General features: G+C 41.6%; 1 protein-coding gene across 4 annotated transcripts in view; it reads left to right on the top strand.

Annotated features, from left to right (window-relative positions):
- ctc1 (CTS telomere maintenance complex component 1) overlaps positions 1-12,542 on the top strand; it is an 83,341-nt gene that overhangs the window by 15,902 nt on the left and 54,897 nt on the right. For all 4 annotated transcript variants that reach the window (XM_068018101.1, XM_068018100.1, XM_068018103.1 and 1 more), the window contains 3 exons: positions 5,250-5,476; positions 7,213-7,390; positions 8,876-9,076. In XM_068018101.1, coding sequence (XP_067874202.1) covers positions 5,250-5,476; positions 7,213-7,390; positions 8,876-9,076 — 606 coding nt within the window. The remainder of the gene's footprint in view (positions 1-5,249; positions 5,477-7,212; positions 7,391-8,875; positions 9,077-12,542) is intronic.

Here is a 12,542-nt window from a genome sequence, read left to right as displayed (position 1 = left end):
AATTTATCAAATCCTTAATACTTTCTGTCACAGTTATCGTTTCTGTCTTTCGTTTATGTATGTCTACCAACTCCATCTTCCCTACTTGGGTTGGTATTTGTGGGTTGAAGCAAAATGTACTGTTGCTCACCGGACAAGTCCGGTTATGTCCGTATTGGTACTCCTCCGCTGTAGTGGTTTAACAATATCTCCCCTTTCCTGTATAGGCCACATGGGTTAGCTCTGACAATGTTTTCCTAGTCTCCATGGTGCAATTTACAGTGGCATTAAATCCAAATTTTGATTCTGCTGTTTTATATATAGGACGAGGACATATGACCACCTGGTTTTCCAGACTGCACTCAGACAATGTTATTCCAACTACCTCTTTTCCAATTTCTACAACATAGGGTAAAATATCATGATATTTTAGGTAATCTTTTCCCCTTATCACCCCTATATTTTCTACTTTGTATAATTGTATCCCTAACTTATCTCTCAGAATTACAGGTATTCCCAATATTCATAGATCTTGTACTTACACGCTCCTGACCTTTCCATACCTTAACAAGTTTTTTGAGTTGGCACCTGGTAATTTTATCATTTGTGTGACTAGCTAAGTACTCCAACTGGGTGTCATTGATCCAAACTGGTACCTGTCCCGCATCAATTTGCCTCAAATGTTCTTGTTTGTTCTAACATCCACGAACCATATGTACTGCAAACACTTTTATTTGCAATGTCATGGACCTCCTTTACCTTTTCTATTATATCATTAATAGTATCAGCATGACCTTCTAGTACTCTCACCAGTCCTGTCACTGTTTTCGTCAGATCCTGTCCTACTTTAGCTACACCACTCTCTTTTTGTTCCTTTTTCAAAATATCCTTTACTAGCTGACTGAGAGTTCTAACCTTCTGATCCACATTTTCCAAATCTATAGTATTAACAATTGAAGTTCCTGTATTAATGACTGTGGCTATGTCATTCACTAAACTACATTTACGTCTCTTTCCCTTTATTATTCCCTCATTACCAAATTCATGTCTCAGCAATTTTTGCAGTCGTACCTTTTATACAACTCTCGGGTCTTAGGGCACCAGCCAGGTAGCTGGATATCTGAGATATTTAATATTACTGGTACCAACTCATGCTGTATATTATCATATACAATTTTATTAGTTTTTATTATCGCAAGTCCATTTTCTGGTCCTGCAGTTAAGGCAGGGCATGGGAGATCAGTCACTTGTGGCTGCTGGACTGTAACCCTACTCGTTAGTAATTCGGATGTGGGGTTAACCGTGATGGTTGGAGCTTCTAGCCCGTTTAGGTTCACGATGTGGAGTAGGAGCTTTCCTTTACCTTTCCCAACACGTTGGAGCCAATAGACCCTATCACTGTGTGGCTTTACACACAGCGATCGGTTCTTACAGTTTTTATCATTGCATTCCCATACAGGAAATTTGGGGCCCCCTGTTGGGTCCCGTAAGGTGGTTCCCTTTGGACATTCAATACATACCCACTATCCGATAGTAACATTTACAACAGAAGCCTACCGCCTGCCCCACTCCGCGTCCCCATATGCAACTCCCCGTAGCCCCTGGTAGTTGCCATGTACTTCTATTGGTCGGACGTTGTCATCTGGATGTCCTCCTCCGAACCAGTTCCCGTTGCAGCACTTGATGTTATACGGTCTGTCATCCTCCTTCAATGCGTTGATATCACGAGCGATAGATGCCAAGGTTTCATTCTGTTACCTGTAAGATCAAGATAACACCTACTCTTATTTACAGTTCTGATTAGTGTACCCCAGCTGGGTCAAACTCGTCACTTATGCGGATTAATCGACCCCATACCCCTTGTTCTGACGGACCACGACCCTCTGGTTTCCCCATTCGCCTCCACTCTGTCTGAAGCTGTGGTTTAAGCTGCTTCTTTTTTGAACGGACAGCTGGTTCCACATTTAATCTCTCTGTTTTGATGCTACCTTTCTCAGCTTCTGTGGCTCCAGAGGAAGTGGCTTCCCCTGGGTCCTCTAGAACCATTCTCTGGAATGCAAAACTTAAGTTTTCCATATCATCCTCTAAGAACTGAGGACTCTGATCCTGTCTGTTTCCTCCATGGGCAGGAGCGTTTCCCACTTGACCCATCTCTACCTCTGCTAGTGCGTCTAACTGTACATGGAGTTGATGGCTATTCTGTTTTCCGAATAGTTTAAGTTGGTTCACATGGTACCAGCGTGCCCTGTCCTTCTCCATCATTACCTTGTACACCGACAGGCTGGCTTTATCCACGATACAGTATGGCCCAATGTATTTTGGGGACAAGAAAGTTCCTGTCTGTTGGATTCAGACCATAACTTGTTACCCCACATCTCGTTCTACCATCTTTATCTTTCCATCAAAATATGCCTTACTCTGTTTTCATTTCCACCCCATTTGTATGTTTGCTATCTTTTGACTTGCCCGCAAGTGCTCCAATAACTGATTCATAAATTTCTCATGGGTTAGGGCAGTTATCTCAGGTTCAGAAAGATCTAACCCCAACAATGTTTCTATCCCTCGCATTTGTCGTCCCGTCATTAGGGCATGGGGGGGTAAATCCAGTCGAGCTGGATACCGTGTTTCTGTTTACCATCAGGATGTTGGGAAGGACCTTATACCAGGTTGAATTATTTTGCTGCACTGTCTTTCTCAACATTCCCTTTAAAGTCCTGTTCATTCTTCTACTATCCCACTTGACTGAGGGCGATAGGCTATATGGAATTTCTGATCAATCCCCAACATAGTCGTCACACTATGCATCACTTCAGCAGTGAAGTGAGACCCTTGATTTGATTCTATGCTTCGAGGCAATCCCCATCGAGTAAAAACATGCTGCACTAAAATATCAACAGTTACCCATGCTGTGTTATTCTTTGTGGGAAAAGCCTCTACCCATTTAGTGAAAGTATCAATAATCACCAATACATGTTTAATTCCTCCCCTGTATGGAGGCAATAGCCCCACATAATCGATTTGCAGATTCGTCCACAGCCCTTCTACCGGACGTGTGTGTCATAATTCTCCTTTCTGTGCGTACTGGTCTGGATTATTTTGAGCACAAATCAAGCAGTTTTCCACATAATACTTCACATCTCCCCCCATTCCTAGCCACCAACACAATTCCTTTATTCGACCTGCTGTAACCTCCATCCCTTGGTGTCCTTGTACATCATGACACTGATAAATTATTTGATTTCTATCCTGTATGGGCACTACATATTTTCCTTCCTTCAGTACCACTCTTGTCTCTGTCTGTATCTTTGACTTCCATCTAGAATACTCTTCTGGCCATTTCTCTCCCTTCTGTATCTGTTTTAGTATGGGATCTTGGCTTTGTGCCTCTACCAGATCTTCAATCTTAAGCTGGGAGACTATCACTGCGCTGATGGGGTTCGTGTCATCTCCCCTCGGATCCCAATATTTCCCTGCTTTCGCTCCCATCTTTGCTAACTCATCGGCCCTCTTATTTCCTTCAGGACTCTCTTTGCTATGAGCCTTTACTTTAATGATCCCGTACTGACCTTCCCCTTGCTGCATTTACTATCCTCTGCAGTAAGGGGGCAGACGGCAAAGGTTTCCCACAGAGGTAGGTACTTGGTTAAACTGTTACACACATACATACTATCAGAATAAATGTTAACTGGTGGGGGAAACATCTGTGGATGTGTCACCACAAAAGCGACCGCAGCTAGTTCTGCGCCCTGCGCACTTAGACTCATGGGTAACTGTAAGGCAATATCTTTAATAGGTGTTCCATTATGATCCTGTACATGTAATCCACATCCTGTCTGCCAGTGGTTCCTCCACTGTAGAGGAACCGTCAACAAAATTTTTTAGTGCTGGTTGTACACCCCCCAATGATTTTGACACAAAAGATCCCTTGCGGGCCTTTACTGTCAAAACCTGACACTCATGGGGTTCGGTAGATTAAACTATCTGCCAGGCATGTAGTAGTTCTTGCCTTTTTTACTGAAATGTCTCTGCCTTGCAAGAGTAAGGTCCACCAAGCAATACGATTCTGACTAACATTACCGTCTGTCAGCCGTCCATCCAGTAACAACTATATAGGCGTGTGTTCAGTTAGAATAGTTGTGGGGCTGAGTCCAATAATATAAATAAAATGTTGAACTGCCCAGAAGACAGCCAGCAAATGCTTCTCACACACTGTAAAAGCTCGTTCTTTTGATGTTAAGCGTACGCCACTGGACAAAATCGACCATGTTTTTCCTGAAGCAATACCACTGATAAGGTAGTATCTGTGGCAGCAATCTTGAGGGCAAAGGGTAGGGATGGGTCCGGCACCTGTAGCGCTGGGGCTCTGGCTAGTGCCTGGTTTAATTCTGCAACTGCTGACGTACACTCTGGTGCCCATACCCATTCGGAGTTCTTTTTCAGGAGATCATATAAAGGGGCTGCCTTTAAGGCAAATCCATCAATATGGTTCCTGCAATACCCAGCAAGGCCCAAAAATGATCTTAGAGCTTTAATATCTTGCGGTAGGGGGAGTTCGAGGATTGTCTGTACTCGCTTTTGCTCTATCTCGTGCTTTCCCTGTGTTATCACTATTCCCAAATAAGAAACCTTTTCTTTCAATATCTGTGCCTTTTTTGGGTTAACTTTCACTCCGACCTTTTTGAAGGAGTTCCTCCAGTAGCTCTAAATGCTCTTCCTTTCTCTCCGTTTGGAGTAATAGGTCATCCACATATTGGGTCAAACATTCTGATCGGGAAAAAGGACTTAACCCTTTTGCTAACCGCTGGTGGAATATTGATGAACTATTATGAAATCCCTGAGGGAGACACATCCAGGTGTAGTTCCTGGAACGTAAACGCAAATTTATATTGACACTTTTGTGCCAGTGGTATGGACCAGAACCCATTACTAATATCCAACATGGTAAACCACTTAGACTGTGTGAACTGCCTCATTAACGTTGCAGGGCTTGTAGCAACGGTAAGTGCTGTCAAGGGCGTGGCCTTATTTAATTCTTGATAGTCAATAGTCAATCACCACAATCCATCTGGTTTAGTGACATAGTGACACCATGTCTGACAGAATTAATAACTCCAAATCTTTGGGGCTTGGTGGGGGGGGTTGGTTTGCTTTGCTTTATTTATTAATAGACAGTAACATAAAGCTGAAAACTCTAGAAAAGTTGAAAGTAAATATATAATAACCCTGATGCTTCTCATTCTATATGAAGCTTATGGAATTTTTCTTTGTAGATCCATGATGCCCACTTGCACTTGAAGGCATCTGACCATTTTCCACACGTCATGCTTTGCTGCTGCCTGAGGAGTACTTTGGTGGTCAAAGAATTTTCCAGACTTAGTACGGAATATCAGCGCTTCTCTCCCAGTTGCAATATATACATCAGTCTGTTGTTCAAGTATAACCTGAATTTGTCCAATTATTTGTGGTTAGTTCACGTTGTAGAAACACTTATACAAAGGTAAATTTGTGTGTATGTATATATTTATGTAGATACATTTAGTATGTATATCAAATTGCAAATATACAGATTGTTTTCCTGTAATTTTGTATCTTGAAGGGCTGTCTGTGTTTCTTCATTATTTCCTTATTGCCTTCTGATCTGTATTGTCAGTTTAACCAGTGTGCACCAAGACGATGGATATATTAATAAAATATGTTTTTGGTTGGAGTCTGGCATGCAGCAGAATATCAAGGGTTTTATTAAACCCTCTTAGACTTTGAAATATGTTAAGTACTTGAAATATATCCCAGCAGTTGATATTCTGCAGAGCAGTGTATAGGCAGAGCTCGTGGACGGTGCCTTATGTAGCATTTTGTTTTGGTATTTTCAATATTGTTTTGCCTATGGTAGATGTTATTTAAATCTGCAATAATTTTGCAAGGGACTAGTGCATCCTGTTTTATTCTAAGAACAACTGTTCAGGCGATGGTCTATGTGAATGCCTTGATGCCCTCTTGGTTATGTGCTTGACTGCATCAGTAGTTATACAAAATAAACTCAGACAATGCTGTCTTTTTCACTTCTCCCTTTCTCTCGCTCTTGCGCTCTCTCTCTCTGTCTCTTTCGCTTACCCTCCCTTTTGGATATGGCATTTTAAAAAAAAGTTTCAGTATAAACATGCCAGGTGTCTTTTTTTTCCCCCCAAAAATTTGCAAAGTAGTTAGAAATATAAGTATTTATGACACAGGAGGAGGCCATTTGACCCATCGTGTCTGTGCTGGCTGGAAAAGAGCTATCCAGTCTAATCCCACCCTCCAACTCTTGGTCTGTAGGTTATGGCACCACAAGTGCATATCCAAGTGCACAGTGGTTAGCACCGCAGCCTCACAGCTCCAGGGACCCGGGTTCAATTCTGGGAACTGCCTGTGCGGAGTTTGCAAGTTCTCCCTGTGACCACGTGGGTTTTCACCGGGTGCTCCGGTTTCCTCCCACAGCCAAAAGACTTGCAGGTGATAGGTAAATTGGCCACTGTAAATTGCCCCTAGTGTAGGTAGGTGATGGGGAATATGGGATTACTGTAGGGTTAGTATAAATGGGTGGTTGTTGGTCGGCACAGACTCGGTGGGCCGAAGGGCCTGTTTCAGTGCTGTATCTCTAAATAAAATAAAAATAAAATAAATAAATGCGATGAGGGTTTCTGCCTCTTGCTTTTTCAGGAAGTTCGTCCAAATGACTTGTCCAAAATCATCAATGGAACTGATTCTACTTTTTTTTCCCCTACCTTTTGGTGAACCCTGAAGCTGCTCATTACACCATGTATAAATGTATTTCTTAATTGCATATCTTAGTAATTTTATAATATGTTTTCTGTCCCTCTCCTCTGTTAGACCTGGATACTATAAATCCAGGAAGAAGTTGTGTGATCATTCAGAGCAGCTTCTATTGATGTACCTACTTAACTTTGTAAATGATTTTTTCTCCTCTTCCCTTCTCTGCTGTACAATTGTTCTGAAATGTCTGCTTTTAAGCATTGATTGTGATCTGGATTTTGTAAACACATAGTTAGCTATGACAGTTATACTTTTGATAAATACACAATGTCTGTTATCTTTGCTTCATATTCCATTCCTTTAGTTATACCTTTTGTAGAAAGTTGGGACAGTTATTAATTGGGGCAAGTTAAAAGAAACTCGTTACTAAACTGCCATTGGTTTATAAGAAGTCACTCATCTCTTTTTCTCTTTATATTGTAGATTCTGCCCTCGCTTTCTCACAGTGCAGCACATACTAATGTGTGGCAGTGATACTGGGGTCATTGGGATATTTTTCAATTCTGTTCTGAACTATACTAGGTGGAATTTAGTAACAAAACCAACAAGAGATATCTACCAGGAGATATTAGCCGAGTCACATCACTGTCCCCTTAAAGAGGTATTTATGTATTCAGCTTCGCCAGGTTACCGTACATTAAGTGTTAACGTGTCTTAATGGATATTTACCCTTTTTTAAAAAAACATCTTCGTGTTCCTGATGATTTCTGTACTGCCCCACTTTTTTTCGCCTGATAACTCCCTCTCTTGTAGGGGTACAGTTCTGTGTCCCAGCAGCTGTTTAATGTCTCACACATGTGTCTGCCCTTTAGAGACTTTGGACAAGTGAGTTCTGTCAGGGGAGAATCAGAGCTGAGCCCAGTTCTCTCCATGCTTCAAGCAGGCATGAATTGGAAACAAGAACCTTGGCCAATTATTTCCTCTCTAACCTCGAGAAGCCAAGGCTAATTTTAGTGCTATTACTGATCCAGTATGACTGGGGATCTTCCTGGTCTGTGTGGTTCAGCTACTCATTGGGTTAATCAGCTGAGCATTGAGGGAGCTGATACTGCATGAATTGCAATTACTAAGCTGGAGAGTAACCTGTACATGTGGCCTCTTGTTCATCCCCTTCCTTTACCCCACCACTGACAGATGTGCCTTCTCCTGCTTAGGTCCCTTCTCTGGAATTTTGTCCCTTCTCCTACGCCCCCCACCCCCCACACCTTTTAAGACTCTCCTTAACACCCACTTCTTCGACCTATCTTCTTGTCACCTCTCCCAATATCTCCTTGGCGACCATTTTTTGATTGCACCTCTGAAGCGCTTTGGGACATTTTTCAATGTTAAAGACAATATATAAATGCTGGTAATAGTTGTAATATTGTAATATTTGTACGTTATTTAACCCGTCAGCTGTTTGTTCTGGAAGTAGTTAGTGTATCTGCTCTTAAAAACTGAAAGCAAAAGAGATTATGTTCAATATCATTTTTTGTATGCCTTTTAAACTTTCTTGGTGTTCCGTTTCTCTTGGCAGTGTTATTAGTTTAAATACCAGCCTCACTCTTGCAGTTTAAAGAAAGAAAGGCTTGCATTTATATAGCACTTTTCATGACCTCAGGACCTCCCAAAGCGCTTTGCAACTGATGAAGTACTTTTGAAGTGTAGTCACTCTTGTAATGTAGGAAACATTGCAGCTAATTTATGCACAGCAAGTTCCCACAAACAGCAGTGTGATAATGACCAGATAATCTGTTTTTAATGACGTTGATTGAGGGGTAAATACTGGCCAGGACTCTAGAACTCCCCTGCTCTTCTTCAAAACGGCACCATGGGATCTTTTACGTCCACCTAAGAGAACAGATGGGGTCTCAGTTTAACATCCCATACTAAACATGACACCTCTGATAGTGCAGCACTCCCTCAGTGCTACACTGAAGTGTCAGCCTAGATTTTTGTGCTCGCGTCTCTAGAGTGGAACTTGAACCCTTAACTGTTGGACTCAGAGGTGGGAGTGCTAACAACTGAGCCACACCTAACACTTTTCTATTTTGTTTAACTTATGGTTTGATCAACCACTGATAATTTTATCTTATTTTTCTTTTAGATTTCACAATCAAATTTTCCATGTCAGAACCCGTCATTATCAGAATTGTTGTATGTTGCTGAAGAACGAGCTTGGAGATCTTTTGACTTGTCCTCCTTGTTGCTGGATGTTGAAATCAAACACTTGATAGCTCAGCAGCTTAACAGTAAGCTTGCTTGGTCATTTGAAGTTTTAAAACCTGAAGATTTCCAACCCCTAATGGTACATTTTTATTAGCAGTATTACTTGCATTTTAAATAATGACAATAACTTTGATAGTTTTCTAAATCATTATAACTGTCATGTTCCTTGATTTTAGTGGCTTGGACAACTTGAATCAGTAGACTGAGTTATACAGCACAGAAACAGGCCCTTCAGCCCATTGTGTCCGTGCCGGCCATCAAGAACCTATAGCCTTGTATGCTATGGCATTTCAAGTGCTCATCTAAATACTACTTAAATGTTGTGAGGGTTCCTGCCTTTACCACCCCTTCAGGCAGTGTGTTCCAGATTCCAACCACCCTCTGGGTGAAAATGTTTTTCCTCAAATCCCCTCTAAACCTCCTGCCTCTTACCTTAAGTCTGTGCCCCCTGGTTATTGACACCTCCGCTAAAGGAAAAGGTTTCTTCCTATTTACAAACAGACACGGGTCATAATAGAATGCTGAGGTCAAAAATGCCATTGATATGAGACGCACTGTTTTTGGTCTAAAAGCGATGATGTTTTCCATCGTGCTGCTTCTTCTTTGGCCTCCTTGTCTCGAGAGACAATGGGTAAGCGCCTGGAGGTGGTCAGTGGTTTGTGAAGCAGTGCCTGGAGTGGCTATAAAAGCCAATTCTAGAGTGGCGGACTCTTCCACAGGTGCTGCAGATAAAATTGGTTGTCGGGGCTGTTACACAGTTGGCTCTCCCCTTGCATTTCTGTCTTTTTTCTTGCCAACTGCTCAGTCTCTTTGACTTGCCACACTTTAACCCCGCCTTTATGGCTGCCCGCCAGCTCTGGCGATCACTGGCAACTGACTCCCACGACTTGTGATCAATGTCACAGGACTTCATGTCGCATTTGCAGACATCTTAAAAGCATTGTGCTTAGTGAGTGAGAAAGTTACTGTCTTCTAGCAGTGAGCCATTCAGACCAGGAGGCCCCAAGTTTGATGTTGACCTATGCGAAGTTTAACTGATCTTGGCTAGGGTAGTGATTAAGATGGTATAGCTGGCTTCAGTATTCCTGAGGTTGGGAAGGAGTGGTATTCAGCTAAAGCTCCTACTTCTGGTCACTATCAAAGTACCCCTGCTGTTAAGTGTGAATGTTAGTTGAGGACATGAATGGGTTTGATGGTGATGCTCCCCCCAGCATAGTAGAATAGCCTCTGACACTTGCACGAGTAAAAATAAATAGCGCCTTGGGCAAGGTATTAGAAAGCTGCTGTGCATTGTCACACTACCAGAGAGTTCATTTGAGAGGAGAAAATTGAAATAAAAGTCGTTGAAGTTGTTTATTCTTGCCACAGGGTGGCTCTGTGATTCATTAGAAAGCAAGTTATGCTTATTTAATGTGCAATGCCATCCAGTGCTTGAAGTGGATATTGCAATTTTTCATGTCCATATAAAACCTTGTAATGGCAGGTAGGCATTCAGCAATTTAATGCTAGGTAAACGCATATTTTCTTCTGGTGGAACTAATAGTTTGGAGAAGGGTGTAGAATAAAAGGGAGTGCGATTAATTGGATATCTTTAACAAAGAGATGGCACAAACAAGATGTGCTTGCTGATTGGTCACCTCCTGTGCTGTATTCTATAATTTGAAGAGAGAAAGAAGTAAAGTCTTGGAGGAAAAGGTGATTCAAAATAACAGCAAGAAAACTGGTGCCTTTCTGATGACTGTTGGGAGCAATAGCTTTCACTAAATGCTGGCTTTGCACTGGTAATCCACTAAAATAACAACCAGGATTAGGTATCTGCCAAGTGGCAAATTATTGCATGAGCTCCCCTCTTATTCAGGCCTTCCTGCATTGAAATAGAAACTCAACACCCTATTTCCTACTGTAAATCATTCTCAAAATGATTTCCAAAAGACATTTGATAAGGTGTACATCAAAGGTTACTACACAAAAATAAGAGCTCATGGTGTAGCATGGATAGAGGATTGGTTAGCTAACACGAAACAGAGAGTAGGGATAAAAGAGGCATGTTTGGTTTGCAAGCTGTAACTGTTGGAGTGCCACAGGATCAGTCATGGGACCTTAACTATTTACAATCTATATCAGTGATTTGGATGAAGGGACCAAATGTATGGTTGCTAAATTTTCTGATGATACAAAGATAGGGAGGAGAGTCAGTTGTGAAGAGGGCATAGAGTCTAGAAAAGGATTTAGATAGGTTAGGTGAGTGAACAAAAATATGGTAGATGGAGTATAATGTGGGAAATTGTGAACTATTCCACTTTGGGAGGAAGAATAGAAAATGGAGAGAGATTGCAGAACTCCGAAGTACAGAGGGATCTGCGGTGCCCTGGTTCCCAATTCAGAAAATGTTATGCAGGTACAACAAGTGATTAGGAAGGCAAATGGAATGTTATTTATTGCAAGCGGGATGGATTATAAAAGTATGGAAGTTTTGCTACAGTTGTACAGGGCATTGGTGAGACCACATCTGGAGGACTGTGTACGTTTTTGGTCTCCTTACTTAAGATGTAATCGCATTAGATGCGGTTCAGAGAAGGTTCACTCGACTGATTCCTGGGATGAAGGGGCTATCTTATGAGGAAAGGTTGAACAGGTTGGGCCTGTGTCCATTGGAGTTTGGAAGAATGAGAGGTGATCTTATTGAAACATATAAGATCCTGAGGGGGCTTGATGGGGTGGATGCTGAGAGGATGTTTCCCCTTGTGGGAGAGACTAGAACTAGGGGATGCAGTTAAAAAAATTACAGGTCTCCCATTTAAGACCGAGATGAGGAAATTTTTTTTCTCTGAGGGTCTGTAGAATTCCCTTCCCCAGAGAGCAGTGGATGCAGTGTCTGAATATTTTTAAGGCTGAATTGGATAGATTCTTGATTTACAAGGGAGTCAAAGGTTATTGCAGGTAGACAGGAAAGTAGAGTTGAGGCCGCAATCAGATCAACCATGATATCAAATGGCAGAGCAGGCTCGAGGGGCCGAATGGCTTACTCCTCCTAATTCATATGTTCATATGTTAAACTGTGGCGCTTCCTTTCTCTTGGTCTTCCTTCTACACTCTGCAGGATTATTTTTTAGAAACGTAAGCTTCGCATCATTTCATCAGTATCTCTTGATTTATGCTATCTTTTCTCCTGCTCTTGTCCTGTACCCTTAAGCAATTTCTCAATTTAAAAAAAAATCTACACTGTGCCATTACAATGTACTGTCATATTGCGACCTTGGATATTCCATATCCAGATGTGCACTAGTGTTACTGTAATATTGTACATTGTCAAATACAGACTGTATTTATTACAGAAGGTTTTAGTTTAGGCAGGCATCAAGTTCGGCGCAGGCTTGGAGGGCCGAATGGCCTGTTCCTGTGCTGTACTGTTCTTTGTTCTTTTCTTTATTTATATGTGTGGCCATGATAAATTTTACATTATACAAATTAATTATAATGTATAAAGAGTATACTATTCCATTGTAAGTGCAGCTATGGAAAACCTGCAGTCCAGATTATAAAGT

The sequence above is a fragment of the Heterodontus francisci genome, chromosome 38 (genome assembly GCF_036365525.1).
Source record: "Heterodontus francisci isolate sHetFra1 chromosome 38, sHetFra1.hap1, whole genome shotgun sequence".
Lineage (NCBI taxonomy): Eukaryota > Metazoa > Chordata > Chondrichthyes > Heterodontiformes > Heterodontidae > Heterodontus > Heterodontus francisci.
The sequence above is the reverse complement of the archived record's forward strand: the minus strand, read 5'-3'. Positions and strand labels throughout refer to the sequence as shown.